This window comes from Larus michahellis, chromosome 12 (assembly GCF_964199755.1).
Source record: "Larus michahellis chromosome 12, bLarMic1.1, whole genome shotgun sequence".
NCBI classification, from domain to species: Eukaryota; Metazoa; Chordata; class Aves; order Charadriiformes; family Laridae; genus Larus; species Larus michahellis.
The window spans coordinates 13225671-13242217 of record NC_133907.1 but is presented as its reverse complement, the minus strand read 5'-3'; the positions used below and the strand labels follow the sequence as shown (position 1 = coordinate 13242217).

The 16547-nt window shown below is 39.3% G+C and overlaps 1 protein-coding gene across 3 annotated transcripts in view; it reads left to right on the top strand.

Annotated features, from left to right (window-relative positions):
• The window catches only part of DHX35 (DEAH-box helicase 35), a 31158-nt gene extending 18319 nt beyond the window's left edge, over window positions 1-12839 (top strand). The window contains exons 15-22 of one of the 3 annotated variants that reach the window (XM_074605330.1): window positions 3151-3246; window positions 3633-3727; window positions 4333-4410; window positions 5569-5698; window positions 6416-6497; window positions 7089-7160; window positions 8374-8485; window positions 11054-12839. In XM_074605330.1, coding sequence (XP_074461431.1) covers window positions 3151-3246; window positions 3633-3727; window positions 4333-4410; window positions 5569-5698; window positions 6416-6497; window positions 7089-7160; window positions 8374-8485; window positions 11054-11098 — 710 coding nt within the window. In that variant the 3' untranslated portion in view covers window positions 11099-12839. Of the gene's footprint in view, window positions 1-3150; window positions 3247-3632; window positions 3728-4332; window positions 4411-5568; window positions 5699-6415; window positions 6498-6983; window positions 7031-7088; window positions 7161-8373; window positions 8513-11053 lie in introns of those variants that run through there. The other 2 variants (XM_074605327.1, XM_074605331.1) reach the window with 2 other exon arrangements.
• The last annotated feature ends 3708 nt before the right edge of the window (window positions 12840-16547 follow it).

Here is a 16547-nt window from a genome sequence, read left to right as displayed (position 1 = left end):
CTACTTAGTAGAATTTTTTTTTTTATTAAGTTCTCTGAATTAGTAATCACAGCTTGTTCTTAAATGCTGTAGAGTCTGAACCAACGCTCATAGTCAGATGGTTTAGTTTCAGGTAGTTGTGTGAGGAGCAGAGAGTAGAATGTGATGACCCTTATGGGTTCCTTCCAACTTGAGCTATTCTGTGATTCTAAATGTGTCCGTTTTGGGTTTATTCATTGTGCCGCTGTTGAATACCTATAACATTCAAATCACACTTCAGTAATATTTTTATACATAGTTTTCAATTCCTTTTTCTTGTGGTGAGTGGAATGTATGCTGTCTAATTTTGTTTATAGGAAGAACTGTTATGTTGTTGGGTTTTTTGACAGCTATTTAATCTTTTTCAATGCAACAAACTTAAACAAAACAGAAACTTGACACAAGAACAAGTAATCAAAACAAAACTTTGTTTGACTTCGACTCAGTGTTTGTGGTTAACTCAAAGTTAACAATATTTGCTCCATAATGTAAACATGAGGAAAAGGGTAGTGTAAAGGAGATCGTGTAAGTTCTGGAAGCTTCCAGAGGTTTGTGGCTGTTTTTTACATCTCTTACAAATGCTGTGTTGTAACTTGTGGCTCTCTTTTTATTCTCCTGGAGCTGTAACTCCCTTCCTGACCGTGATTTTGCTCTCTGCTGATTCAGTTCCATCTTGCAAAGGAGGGTTTCACTTAAGGCACTTGGTTCTTGGCAACCATTTCCAGCTTGGAACAAGGACCTTCGCAGTGGCTCAGATGTTGCAAGGATGAATTCACAGCCAAAACCACCTTAGGGAAATGGAGAGGAAAGGTCGATAAACTCACTGATTAGCTGGTTGATGTTTTGGCAAAAGAGTTTTGCTCATGGTAGCTTCACAGAGAAGTACAGAGCTGTTTCTCTCTTGGCTGCCCAGCTTTTGTAGCAAAGCAGAGAAGTGCTGATGTTGGTGTTTAAGATGGAAAGGAAAGTGTGTGCATGTGTGTGATATACGGATTTGCTTTCAGCTTTTGCTGAAGTTTAAGGGTTTGGGTGGTTTATTATGGAGATTTTGTATAAGTTGCAGAGGTGAAGCTGCCCAAGCGTTTGCGGGTGCAGTAAGGATGAAATTTCTCTTGTGCAAGTATGAACACGTATTTCATCATTTGCATCGTAATAGCATGCAAATGTGCAGTTTAGGGTCAGGACCCTACGGTGCCAGCGCGGTGCCAACAGAGAAACTTGTGCAGAGCAGACTCTCTTAAGGTCGAGATAGTTCTGTTGAATAAACACATCACTGTTTTTAGACTGATTATTTTTACAGCGATGCAAACTGATTACATCAGGAGTATCTCTTCTCAGCCTTCTCCTTTGATGCCCCTTTGAAAGTCTGAGTTGTCAGTTGAAGTTTATTGTTTTTAAGCATAATTTAGGAGATAAATAAGCAGGTAAAAAGTGGCTTTATTTTTTAGCTTTATTTCAGATCCAAGATTTTGTTGAAGGCTTGTTTGTAAGTTGTCTCCTCTCAGAAACAGCCACTCTACTGAAGTTTAAAATAGAGTACTTTAATCCCCCAGCCTGTCCCATGCTAGTGGTTGTTACTTGAAACTGTTTAGTGCCACAGGTCTTGAATAATCTCTCCTGAGCATGTTCAATAAAAATCTTTGCAGTACCTTTTTCGAAAATATCCAATTTCCTGTATATATATATATGGATACAGTGGTTGCTCTCAAGATTATGTCAAGGAAACTTCTACCTATTCCAAACCAGTATCCATTGCAGGCCTTTTGTGTATATTCAGGTTTACTGCTACAAAGACATCTGTGCACAAGCTATATGTATCTATGCAAAATTGCATTGAGATTTGTAGGATTCAGCGGAAGCCAAAGGATTTCAGCTTGATGCACCCGTAGAAAGTTAAAAAGATGGTGATTTCTCCTTTTTCCTACTTAGGAATGCAGTTAACTTAAACTTCTCAGATTGCACTGGTCAAATGAAAGCTATCATACCTTAATTTTTGCAGTTTCTATGACTTTGTGTTTTAATGTCACTTCATTATTTCACATAAGCCTCCTTTTATACCTGTTTCTGAGGAAAATATTATGACATTATGTGACATTCCGATTAGGTTTTGTTGAACAGCGTAGGGGTGTGGTGAATGAATTACTATATTGTCATAATAAGTGAGATGATAGCATATCAAATAATAAAGGAAAGTAAACACTTGATAGAGGTATCTGTGGTTTTAGATATGCTGACATGAGTTATAGGAGATCTCATTCCTTGACTTGATTTGTGGTTTTGCCTTTCTCTGTGAAACACAGCTGAAGTACAACTGTGGGTTTTTGCCACCGCAAAGTTTGTCAAATAATATGTTTATATAAAGCGTGGGCCACAGTTGTGCTTCCTTAGTCCACTCTGCTGTGGTTATTTATGCAATCTACAGTGCCCCAGAGTCCTATCTTGGGCTCTTGTTCGTCCCTCCTTGTGTAGCTTTTTTCTTGTGCTTGGCCTCCTTGCTGTACCTCCTACAACTTGGCTTACTTGCAGTTTTCTTTGCTATTTCAGTTCTCACTCTTTGCTGCCTTTCTTACCGAGCTCCCTTCTTCTTACTCTTTCCTGTGTCTGTATTCTTTTTTTTTTTTTATTATTCTATTTCCTATGTCTTCTTGCAAGGGGAATGCTTTTCCTTTTAGATGATTCCCTGAAATTTCAGCATAGAGCTCTGGATTAGAACGTGATCCAGTGGTTTGCCTGGGTAAACCTTGCTGCAGGTGTTTGACTGTAGGAAGCCGTACAACTGAAATAGCACATGTGCAGTGTGGCTCAGTGAGAACTGGGGATCGAAAAGCAAGCTGCTGTGCCTCCCTCCTGTACCATCTCCAGTAAAAAGGTTGGAACATGGCTGACAGTTTAGTTATTGATGCATGAGGCATCAACTGTAGAGAATCTTCATCAGCTGTACATCTCTAGTTTAGATTGTATTAAAGTTAAATTATTTTTGTCCGTGACCTAAGCAGATGTGCTCAGAAAAATGACACCCTACCTATATATTTTAGCTCGTAATTCTGCTCTTCAGTGCATATTAAATTCTTAAAGAAGACTTTCTGTGCTGCTTTTGCCTGTATCATAGCTACATTTATTAATATGCTGCAGGTTTGGATATGCACTGCCGTTTAACAGAGCCTCTTGGAATGAGAATAGCAGAGTTTCCTTTGAATCCTATGTTTGCAAAGATGCTTCTGGAATCAGGTAGGAGGAAAAAATCAGATTTTCTTCATAGTCTTTTGATGAGACTGCCTCTTGTAATTGTAGTGTAGCATTAGGCATTTGCTAAACTTGAAACAAAACTGTAAGCTTCATCTTGGTGTGGTGTTTAGTGAAAAGAATTGGTTAGGCTCATGGACCTCTCAAATAATAAGTGTAACACATTTAACATGTTAACAAGTCTAACACATTTGTCTTTTAATTTTTCCATTAAAAATATTCATTGTTATACTAAAAAAACCCAGGCGTTTAGGTGTTTTGGTTTTATATACTACAAAAATATATTCTGCTGCTTTTCCTTTTTATTCTATATGGGGGTAAGTTGAATGGAAGAGGATTTCCTTGACTGAATTTCTCCCCTTACTCCTCAGGAAATTTTGGCTGCTCGCAGGAGATTTTGACAATTGCTGCCATGATGCAGATTCAAAACATTTTTGTGATCCCTCCAAATCAAAAAACTCAGGCTGTAAGTTCAGTCGTGTCTCATTTTCTTTTTGTTAGTTCCACATTTCTGGATTTCTGCCAAGTATGTTATTCATACCCATTACAGACTGCAAGTTTGTATGAAAATCAAGGAAGGTCTTCAACTGTACCTGTTGGGTATAAGTAAAAGAAGAAACCGAGTAATGGTGGGAACCTTTTAACACTTTACTAGTGTTAAAAGCCCCCTTCTAAGGGCCAGAAACACAACAGGTTATAAACCAGTACTGGTCAGCATAAGGGTTTGACAAAAAAACAAACCTCCCCAAACACCGCTTCCTTTGAAGACGAACAAAAAAGAAAGTATTAGGATGTAGCAAATTCTTAATAGGTAGCAGGAGCCTAATTTTAATGCATCCCTCTCTTGGATTTTGGAGGTTCATTTTCATTTCATTTTTCTAATTTCAGTTTTAGAAGTGCTCCTGAATATAGGTGGGCTAGGGGAATATTGCTGTTGTCTAGAGAAACTGTCCTATATGGTAAGAATTTTAATAGTCACCAGGAAATATGGAAAAGATGGGAACTGAGTGTATTAGACATGATTTTTGCAAAAATCAGTCTGCCTGTAAAAATATATTTCTTCTTCTCCAGGCCAGGCAACACAGAAAGTTTGCTGTGGAAGAAGGTGATCATCTCACGATGCTTAATGTTTATGAAGCCTTTGTCAAAGTAAGTCAGTTCAAATGTGTGTGGATTTGCAGGAGTGGGAAACACTTGGGGTCCTCTGTTCTGATTCCATAAGCTCTGGATATAGTATCCTCAAAGCTGAGGACTTACCAAGTCTGTTAAGTGATAATTCTGCTTTAAAAGATATTCTGGTCATGTTTTGCCACAGATCTTCTGTAGTTCTTCTGAACAGGGAATAGAAAGAATTTGGTTTGGGTACAGCATGGAAGTCTTATGGGTAGACAACTGTATTTTCAAGGAGACTGGGATTTTTGAAAGGGCCTAGGCATCCAAATTCTAAATGAAATTCATATTCTCTCATCTTTTCTTTAGGTGTATCTGAATTGTACTGTTTATAAACTGCATCTAAATCTGGTGATCTTTTTTGTTTGTTTTTTTCTTAAATTGCCTCATTGATCATCATATCCTCTTTTTCATTGACCTTTAACACCAATCCTAATATTTCTCTATAAGCTGAGGTTTTACTTAACAGTTTTGAAGTGCTATCCCTTTTTAGGAGAAGTATATTTTGCTGGTATAAAGCACTTCTGTAATAATGTATTTGCAACAGTGTTGAGTTGAAGCAGTATAACCACTCAGGTGTTTAAATACGACTTCCCTCTCCCCAGCCCAAAGCAATCAGACAGGCACCAACTAAAATTTTGCCCTTTAAATTTTGTATCTGCATAATTCTCTTAGAAACTGCCAAATGCAGAGGCTCTTGGACTAAGTGCTGGCTTCTGGAGAAAGAGTTCTTTGCGTAGAGAAGACCAGTCAAAACAGTGTACAGAAAAGGTTTTTTACATTTTGAGATTGAAAACAGACTAGTTTATGATATGACGCATTTGTGTGTGAGAATGGAACGACTGGTGCTATTCTCTTTCACCACATATGAAGAAATAAAGCACATCTGTTTGAAAATACCCCATAGCATTTGTTTTACTGTCGTTTAGGAGTTGTTTGAAACATGTTTTGTAGTTATTGGTGCTATGTACCTTTGTTAATTGCTATGTAAATAGGTGATTTTCAGGGAAAGCCACAGTAAATATGTTGTAGGAGACATAAGAAAAACAGAACAAGGCTATGTGATCCAAAAGAGATTGGGTTTTGTTTTGCTGATGGTATCTCATTGTAATTTTTTCTATTCTTCTCACTGTGCAGCACAGCAAGAGCTCTCAGTGGTGTCAGGAACACTTTCTGAACTACAAAGGGCTTGTAAGAGCTTCTGTTGTAAGGGAGCAGCTGAAAAAGCTTCTCGTCCGCTTTAAAGTGCCAAAGAAGTCCAGTGAAGGTGAAAAAAAATTTTTTTTTCCCCTGTTGTCCAAAACATATTGAAGGTAGTCTCCAAATGGTCACTTTGCTTCCTGCTTTTCTTGTAGCCTTTGAAGTATTTTCTCCCTGTCCTAAAAATAATGTCAATTGAAACCAGATTTTTTTTCCTAGAAATAACTGCAGATGAGCGTTTTAGCCCATTTTTACAATTAACATTTAGTCCAGTCTTCATTAGTTAAGTTTCACAGCAAGAGATTATACCACTGATAATATATTTAATGGACAGATTTACCAAAAGAGTCATAAATAGATCACCCTGTTCCCTCTTGACTTTTCAAAAAGCAGTTTTTCTAGTATGGCCAAAATTATGTACAGTCATTGGGATCCGATTTCCGGCAGCGCTGTGTGCTCATGGATGCCATGACTAGTTCTCAGCACTTGTCTCTAACTGCTCTGAAAAATCAGACTTCGTTGCGTAGCTGTCACACAAGGTTGCTCTAAGGACTGTGAAACCATCTGCCTGGAGAAACTAGTGGCAACACTAGTTTTTTACGTATTAATTTTGATTTGCTGTGAAATTGAAGTCAAAAGAGATTGCAGGGTTTGTCTGCCTTCAAGCCTTTGCCATCAAAGCCTGATGCAGTGTGAAAAGTTGTTTGAGATGATTAAGTAGTATTTTAGGGATTTTTGCCATTTCATTCACTCACTTTACATAAGAAAAATATCTCTTCTTCAGGTGATCCAGATCCTGTTTTGAGATGTATAGTTTCTGGATTCTTTGCTAATGCAGCTAAATTTCACTCCACTGGAGCTTACAGGTAAATATAAATATATAAATATAAATAAATATATATGTGTGTGTGTATATATGTAGCTTCATTACAACTGTTCCTTATTTTAGAAGCTTCTTTAACTGGATACATCTAAGTATAATCAACAAATGCTTCTTTAGACACTTGCCATAAGAAGCACATAGTGGTTGTTTTACTAAATATTTGAAGTTATGTGTCTTCAAACTGCTTCAACGTTTCTCTCTTCTTTTTGGCAAATACAAATACTTAGAGTTATTGATAGTGGGAAGCTGTTACTAATAGTGATTAGCTTGTGTTAATAGAAGCAAGTACAGTGCTCTGTTGTAGCACTCCCAGCGCACTGCACAAAAGCCTGAGACACTACTTTTCCGTTTAATGTAGATAGAACTATTTTAGGACATTAAATTATCATTTCTTCTTTTGTCCAAGATTTAAGCCTGGTTTCATCTGAAAGCCTGTTCATTAAATGCAAATGTTTTTAATTTACTCCAGCTCTTTCATTGTTGCCTTTTATTAAGTGTTCTTACTGGGGATGAAAGGAACCGAATGTTAAGCAATAAATAGATGCACGGTCTGAAATAGTATCTTGCTTTCAAGGACTATCCGTGATGACCATGAACTTCATATCCACCCCACTTCAGTGTTGTATGCAGAGAAACCTCCGCGCTGGTAAGTTAAGCTGCTTTCACTGGCTTTGGGATCTTTACAAGACATTCTCAGCATCCAGACATTTTCATGAACGACTTTTCTCCATCAGTGGAGGAATAAATGTAGAAGGTCATGGTTCCCACAGAGAGAATTCGATTGGTATTTCCTTTGCAACTTTTTGTAGGCAATATCCAAATAAATCAGGGAAATAGAGTGATGTTTAACTGTCAAAAAACTTGCAAAAGTTGGAAAGCAGGGTAAGGTAACCCTTTTTCAATAGGCATCATATCTTGCATTGCAAATTGCTCCTGTGAATAGATAGAAATAGGATTAATTTGCTTTTATTAAGCCTGTTAAGTAAATGTGCTGTCAAATAGGTGCTGCAGTAATTGCAAATGGCTTGCTAGGAGTCAAAATGTATATGTCAAATGCAGGATGCAAAAAGCTTGAGAGAAGTTATGGTTGTCTGGCAGATTGGGGAAAGAAGTGCTTGTACTTCGCTTCTGAGACCAAAATACCAATTAGTGAGAGACCACAAACCTTGTGGATTTGCAGCTGTACTGTATATAGAAGGCAGATAACGACTTAAGGTTTTGGTGACTAACCTTTCAGTGCGTGGGTTTGCGCTTCCTTGGTAAAAATGTCTTTCCCTACTGAAGGGTGACTTCAGAAATAGGTTGCCCGTGGTGGCAGCAGGGATTGAGTCCACATGGCTGGCTGTTTCTAAATCTCTTACCGGGAGGTGTTCTGGTGGTAGTTAAAGCCGATTTCCTTCTCTAATCCTTATCTTCCTTGTCTGCAGACAGGCACCAGGGATAGTCATGCTGTGATTTGTGCCCCGCTTATTATGGGTCCAGGATTTTGGTGCTTTTGGCATCCTTCCTCATGATATCGCAAGCCAACTAATATTTTCTCTTTCAAAGCATCTGTTCTGAGTCCTCCTTGGCCCCATTATAAGAAATATTCTTTCTTTTATATCTTGCATCCATGTGTCCTGGTAGTATGTGAAGGTGGTTTTAATGGCAGTCTAAAGGTTGTCTTAATGTAGGGTACTCTGGATAACCAGAGGAAAAGAGGTGAGAGGCTGCATTATAACTTAAAGACTCTCTTGTCGCTCTGTAAATACTACCTCTGGCAGCATGCATGTGAAACTGTCTAAAGATGCCGTTAATCATCTCTTTCCCTCATTGCTTTATAGTAACTTTTTTTTTTTTTTTTTATTCCTTTCTCCTAGGGTAGTCTACAATGAAGTCATACAGACTGCTAAATACTACATGAGAGATGTGACTGCCGTTGAATCTGCTTGGCTCTTGGAACTGGCACCTCATTTTTACCAGCAAGGAACGGTACGGAATCGGCATAAAGCCCAAACGGTACCATTGCTGTATTAGCAGCTCTTGTATCTGAACTCTTTAAGTGTTCATGTTTTGTTGTTGTCTATGTAATGGTACAAAAATTAATTTGGTTTTTTTCATTGTAGTGGTTATCATAAAGAAAGAGGATAATGAATTTGATGCATGCAAGCTTTTTCCCTATTATCCAGCCAACAGACTTGATCTCAAAGTTACAAATTAGTGTATCACTCTGGTAAATGAAGTCTTCAGCCATTTTACACTTAAATATAGGCACTTGGTAGCAATTTTCTGAACAGCAGTATAGCTAGGCAATGTTCATATTTTGCACAAAAATAATTTTAGAGGAGTCTTTGTATGCTTTGCAAATGTTTGTGCAAATCATGAGCCTTTTTTTTGAGCATTAATTGTTTACTGTGAAAAAGCGAGCTCTGATCTGTTCAAACTTGAAATGGCAAGGAACAGATGCTATTTGTGCAAACCTTTATTGCAAATTCCGTTGTGTGTGATATACATACATTTTCTTTATAAGTATCTTTTAATAGTTGTCACCATCCTTTATCAACTCAGTCTTATGTGAATCCATCAATCTAGACTTCACTCACTGGTCATTCTGAGAACTGGATTAGTATTTAATATTATCTAAATGTTAGTTATGCTGGAGCTGTTGATACCACATTGCATGTAAATACTGTACAGGCAAGATTGCCCGGTTGATCTTGCATGTGAATTTCCCATGGGAGATTAATAACTACTGAGGTTTATATCCTAAATTAGTGAAGTATTTTTAAAATACTAACTGAAAAAACACATTTGCATATCAGACCCATGCAAAATAAGAGATCTGTTCGTGCAGATGAGCAGCCATGTTGCAAAAATGACTGTTTCTGATTTATAGATCTGCTAAGCTATTTGGCTTTTCTGAGAATCTGATGTCTGTTTTCTTTCACTTTCTGGGGTTTTTGGAAAAAAGAAAAGCAGAGTGTGGTGCATGGAGCACCTAAGGACATACCTCTGTGGTTACAGTGCACAGCACCGCTGGTGTCTGTCCATGTAATTGACTTGAGAGGGTTGGGGTTTTTTTAACGTTGAGCTTGGATAATTCATCTCAGTTATCCAGACACTTACCATCTGTAAATGCACTTACTAAGTAGCTGAATATCTTCTGCCTTTTTTGCTGTAACGCATTTGACAAAGGCAGTGATGACCCCTGAGTCTTTAGCTAGTGTTAGACATTCTGCAAGCATGGTGTAAAAAGGAGATGAGCCAACGTTCCAGTTGTATCAAACCTGCTCCTGGAATAATTAGTCCTTTTGACTCACATATTTACATGTTGTAACATCCCCTACACAACATAACATCCCATTATGGGATGACCTCTCCACAGGCTCAGTTTTGGGGGTGAGGTTTTCCTTTAGGTAGGTGGTGTTGGGGAATGTGACTCAATGACTGGTTCAGGCAAAACTTGAGTTGCTGTTCGTAACTGAAGAAAGTTTGTCTTGAATAGCACTGCCTACCTGACTGAGTGGTTTTCACGGTAGTACTACTACTGTTGTAGATATTCCATTAAATTACATCAGAACCTAATTTTTACCATTGCCATCACTTTGATTGGGTAGAACTCAGTTTGCAGCATGACCTAAGCGTTGCTTTCATCCTAAAATAAATGGAAGCTCTGGAGGATAGTGCTGGTTTTGAGGAAAATTATCTTTTCCAGTTTGGGCAGTTATCCTTATCAACCAAAAGGCTTGGGTGTCTTTATAAAGTCTTTAAAAATTAGAATTATTCCTGTTGTGTAAAGCTTTGAGTTACACATGTAAATTTTGAATAAGCAAGACATTGCAAGACACACAAATTTATGCTGATTTACAGACATTCAGACCCTTTTTCTGCTGAAGGATACATCTTTGTGCTAATAAGAGATTCTGAAATGCAAGAATTTTTATTCCTGTATCAAATTAAAAACAAATTACAACTGAATAGGACTCTGTGTTAAAAGACTTTTTTTTTTCTTTTTTTTTTTTACAGCTCGATCATGGTCTTAGTCAATTATGTCTCCTTCCGAATTTTGCAGGACTTCCTTTGTGCTTTCATTCCACATTTTTATAGGCCTTTTTCTTTAAGCACACAGACGTTCAAAGGTCTAATGCAACCGTAGCTGCAGTCTTAAAACGTTAGTTAAAATCTTGTACTTCTTGTAGGTACTCCTAGTGTTTATGCACACGTGTTGTTGGGAGCACATGTCCCTTTCTGTGCATTTTTACAAGCTGGCACTTTGCTCCCAGTGGGAAATTGTTCCTATGCTTGCAGTTAGTACTGAAGTACTAGAAGATGATATTTTATACCAAGCCAGAATATCATCTTTCGGATACATGTGGGTTTTTTTATTTCATAGGTTTATTTTAGCTATATCGGTAACAAGCAGAGCTTGGGAAGGGTGGTCTTTGATATTTGTCTAAGAATTTATTTAATTTGGGATTGAAGACTGAAAGCATTTTAGTTGAACACTTTTCTAATTGTGTATATCCTAAGCAATTTTTCTTTTCTTTTCTTTTCTTGCAGCATCTTTCCTTGAAAGCAAAAAGGGCTAAAGTAGATGACCACTGATTTGACATGACCTAAGTCTTGTGACATCAGGTGCAGAACCTACCAGTGATTTCAAGCTGGCTACAGTCCATTCAGCAGTCAGTTCATTAGCAATTTGATGTTACATCAACTTAAATGTTTAAATGCCTGCCAGGATCTGTAGGGGTTTATGCATGACCAGTACACTGTAAACCTATGTAGAGCTTGCATTGTTGATATTTTATTCTTTGCCTACTTGACTACTGTTGTTAATCCGGGCATGTTGCTCCTTTTAAATAGATAGAAAAACAATTTAAAAAATAAGAGGACATAAAGGACCACAAAAAACCGAAACCTTCAAGAAGGAAACTGATTTCCTGGAGTGGTACGGCTGCCTTATGAGAGTGGGGAATAGGGTACCCTGCCTCCTATTACCTAGAGCACTGTGACTACTACCGGCCAAACTGAGACTGACTCCTGCCAGCAGGAGCTCAGGGCAATGAGCTGGCCCTTGAAATGCAAGGGGCTGCCATGGAAACACTGATTTCATGTTGGACCATCCCGAACTGGTGCAGCTTGTGCTCCCAAGCAGTGAAAGTCTCCGGCCTGAGGTCGAGCTGCCCCTGGCTCCCTGTGCTGTAACAGCCCTTCTGTAGGCAGCATTGCATTCAGATGTCTTGTTTCCATACATCAGAGTTGCTGTTTAGGGAGGGGGAGGAAGAGTAGCTCAGTATTTTTAAGAAGGATTAATTTTTTTGCTCAATCAGGGGACTATACACATATGTTCACAAACAATCAAATCCACAGATGGGACTTGACTTTGCTTTTTTTTTTTTTTTTCCAAACAAGAGAAAAAACGTTAGCCTCTCAATGTTTGGAAATACCAGAAATCTTCAGCAGGGGTATATCATGGAACACTGGGTTTTAGCCTCTGTGATTCAGCTAAGATGAAAATGTTCTGTACTTTCCTAGAAGGAACACAATCCTATATATTTCTTTTATTAAGAATCTGTTCTTTGCTGCTTGGGACTCTTCTTCATGTGCGACTGTACGAGAAGGATGCTCTGAACAGTTGCTGCTTTAATTGGGACTCCATGGCTACTTTTCAGTAAGGAACGATATACCTTTTTGTGTTTTATCAAGATAGGTTGGACACATGTATTTATTTTTTTTCAACCCTTTTGATATTTATTTTAGAAACACATTGTTTGAAAATCTTATTTTTGTACGGCAACTGATTTGATGAATATGGTTTTGGCATGTTAACTATAATTTTATTTTCTTTTTTTAGAAAGAAAAGTATGTAAATAGGCAAAAATTTCTACATAGAACAAATGCCTTCCTTGTCACAGGACTGCCTTGAAAACTTTCTTGAAAGCTTCTGTACCTTCTCCCTTCCAAACACCTGCAGAGAGAACGTGTTCCGGCGCGTGCAATGTGTGGTCTGTTCAGTGTCTGCGTACTGACTGCCAGCACAAAAAGATGTACCAGTCCCCATGTATGGCACCAGCAGCATGACAAACCCTGCCACCTTCCTCCTTGTTTTCCCTGGGAACCTCACCTTTGTATTACTCTCTCCTAGAATGGAAGCTCTTTGGGGCAGGGGCTGTCTCCTCGCCAGAGCTGAGCGCGTTGGTGGTACTTAATAATAAGATTCAATTTGTGGCATTTTTTTTTTCTCTTAAAGGATTGGAGAAAGAGCTGAATATGAAGACTTGTGAAATATTCGTGTCTCTCTGTCCTCTGGAAATATTCTTAAGAAAAATAAAACCATTGAATCAAGGGAGCTTGAGAATGCATCACTTCTGCTGGGTAACGGGTGATTTCCCAGCGTACTGGGTGGTTGGACTGTGCTGGTCTCAATTGTGATGGGCTGTCAGTGGGTGGCCACTTCATTTGCCGGTTCTGAGAACTGCGGGTGTTTCTGTGGAACTCTCTCCTCCAGATGTACTTGTACCTGGCTGTACAGCTGCAAAAGTTTGTCTTGGAATGATTGTTAAGAACCCAGCAACCTGAAAGCTTTGTAACACGCTGCAAGCAATTGTACTTTTCTAAGAATGAGCACAATAGGTCTTTGTAAAAAAAACAGAAATTGAGACTTATTTTTTAGGTAGTTTTACAAACTATTGAGGTATTTCCAGAGGTGCAGAACAGGCAGACTTTATACTAGGGATGCAAGCTAAGAATAAGTGGGTTTAGTATCCAGATTAAGGTTACCTTTAGAGAGAAAGCGCTGCTTACATCTGAAATGTGGACCCTTTGAAGGTGTTTGAAGACAGAGACTCAAAACTTGAAAGACCTGAAAATCTCTTTACTTTGCAAAATTTTGGCCTACAGCTCTCTGCTAGATTTGTACATAGCATTGTGCTTTAAATAACTTTGGTTAAGGAGATGGGCAGCTGTGCCTTGTTGTTGGCTCTTTGCTGCATAAACAGTCTGTGTGCTGTTTTGGCGGGGTTGGAGTCATTTGAAGGTGTTTGTAAAGGAGTTTACGAAACAGTGTAAGGATTTTAAACGTGACTTTTAGAGAACGAGGTTAAAATAGTTGGCTCTTGAATTAAAACGTTGCTTGAAATAGAAGTCATGCCACCACTGGCAAGGAGATAGATTTTTTTTTTTTTTTTTTTTTTTTTAAATTAATTTACAATCCATTAATGTCAAATTACTGGAGGTGGGGGAGGGATGGGTAAAGAAGCTATACTCCTGAGGTCCACCAGAAAGTGAGAAAGTGCTCTCAGCGTTTCTACTCGTGACTTTAGTATTGTCAGTTATAGAATAAGATGAAGCTAACTTGGAAAAAAAATTCAGCCAAGACAATATTAATTGAAATATGTTTCTTATCTTGTAGATCAAAAGTGATAAACTGATGGAAAATTGTCACAACTCTTCCTGGTTAATTTGAAGAAAGAGACCAGTCATTAAAAGAATAAAATTTAAAAAGGGAAATAAATAAGGGAGAGGTAACTGCCATTTCTTCTCAGTGCTTTATGATAAAAGTGCCTGTGTAACAGGATATATAATTGAGCCATGCACACAGCGATGTTCTCTAAAGGCACATCAAGGTAATGTGATGTAGCTTATTTTTAAGCAGAGTTAATTCTATATATGTGTTACAATAAGCACATTACAGACAGGCATCAGGAAGAAGTGGAAAGTCAGGTTGCATGTGTCTTTAAACAAAACCAAAAAAAAAGTAATTTATCAGAATCAGATATCTGTGTGACTCTTTCTAGATCTGGTGGTTCAGATCATTTCTGGCTCCTGGGCAAGTGCAAACAGGGAATAGTTTCCTGTTGCAGCAAATGGAAAAACAGGACAGAGCTGCTCACACGGGGAGAGCTCTGGAGCAGCGTTTCTGCAGGAGGGACGGCAGGGCTGTAAGACACTGGAAACATTTCAGTAATTCCAGCCACAATCTGCAAAGACATTTCTGATTATGGGGGAGGGCTGAGCTTCTCTGATTCTGTTGGGAGCCTTGTTCCGAGAGAAGGAGGGTGGGAAAAGAGCAGAGAAGCAGGGAGTTATCAGCAGGGAGTGCGCAGGGTTTCTCCATCGCTGGTTCACAGGGTGACTCACGGCAGCGCTTGCCTCGTTTGCTCCCCATCGCTGCTGAGCGGGTGGTTACTGGGCTGCTGGCTTGGCTGCTGGGAAACTAAACTTCCAGAAGCCCATTGGGAGTTAATTAGCTGAGCCAGTATTGCTGTGCTTGTCCCCTTTGTGTGACTTTTGCGATGAATCCCCTGACTGGCAGCCCTGGAGTGGAGATCCAGGCTGCGTGTTGGAGAGGTGGGCAGCGGCTGATGCAGGAGCGCAGGCACCAAGACTGTCGTTCCCCTGGCCGTGCCGGGGGTGAAAACCACCGAGACAATACACCATCTCTGGGTTTGAAAGGTGATTCTGTTCTGAAATGTAGCTGTCAAAATAATTCCTTATGTTTCAGCTGCTTTCTTCACCAAGGAAAATCAGCTGTATCTGTGTTTTCCACTGGCCCTTCAGAACCCCCTCGTTTGGGAGCATCAGTGTGCACCGGTGACTGTTGTCACCCTGTCACTCTGGTAAGTGTCACTTACTGGACTAGTTCATCACTTTTGAACAATTCTGTTGAAGGCAACTTGGAACCAGGGTTTAATACTGTAATTTCATAATTATGCTATTCCCTACCAAGTGGACATACTATCAACTATCGGCAGAGACAGCGAACAACACGACTCGGCATTTAGAGTAAGTTCCTCTGCTGGGACCTGCAACAAACAAGTTGTAAGATGAACATAAGTGGCATATGGGAAAACTGTCCTTAAATCCGGTTTCTGATCTGTTCTTAGGCTTGCAGAGCTTTTTTCCTTGAGAGCTTGGACAGTATTTTTCTTCTGTTAATTAATAACTGTATCTTTCTCTGTAAGCTTTCTCAGAGATGTGCTTCTTTGGTTTCAAACTGACTGCATTTTGAGAAAGGTGCCAGTAGATGGCAGCCATCAGTTTCAAGTACTAGTATCTTAAGAAACAAATAATTAGCCAATTCTTAAAAGTTTTACTTATTCTTCAATTTTAACATTAAATTAGTTTAGTGATAAGTGGGATGAGGAAGGGTAAAGGGAAAAGCTATTGGTGGCTGTGGGATAAAGTCAGTATTTGAAGCGTAGAGATTAGTGAAAAAGCCTGGAGTACTTTGTGCCCCACTGGTTTAAAAACAAACAAGATGCCCCCAAAACCAAAAAATCCCAACCAATAAACTCAATAGTGGTTTTCTCAGTTACACACCGACTCATAAAAAGGCACCTTCACTGTCAGCCGTAGCTGGAGGTGTGGCCGGGTGTGCTGGGTGGGGGGTGTTAACACTGCAAGGGGACTGACGGTGTTTGTTACGGGCTTTTAGACTTGGCTTCTCCAGGTCACCAGCCCGAGTTGAAATTAAAAGATGTCTTTTTCACTTTTTTTGTAACTACTTCTGGCTACAGCTCGTAGTTTTTCAATATACGAAATTTTGCAGCCTTCTTGGCTAATAGAAATATTTTCATAATAACAAAATGAAGAGTTAATAGAGTCTTTCAAGTCCAAAATTCCTGCACGTGGGCTCTCTGCATCCACAGAGTTCCTCCTGTGGAATCAAAGCCTGAGGCTGGAGCAACGGGCCCCGCTGACCGAAGGTGTTCCCTGGGGGGTTACCGAAGCGTCAGTCCAAGGCTGCAGGTCGTCTTGGTTACTTAGACCTTTCTTCTTTCCCCACACGGGTGTTCTTTTCATCTCCCAGTTTGCGACTAAGTAAGTTAGGTGTGCTGAAATGCTCTTCTAGTGTTCAGTTAGTGAAGCTGTCTTGGTTGAAAGCTATCGTTAACGGTGATTTTCCTCTGTGAAATACTGATAAACTGGCCAAGTGCCTCCTTCCAGCAAAACTTTGTAAAACTGAAAACCTCGGAGGGAAGCCACCCAAGCACTGGGGCCAGTTCTGCTTACAGATGTACACGGGGAGCTCTGGAGATCTGAACAAGGCTCA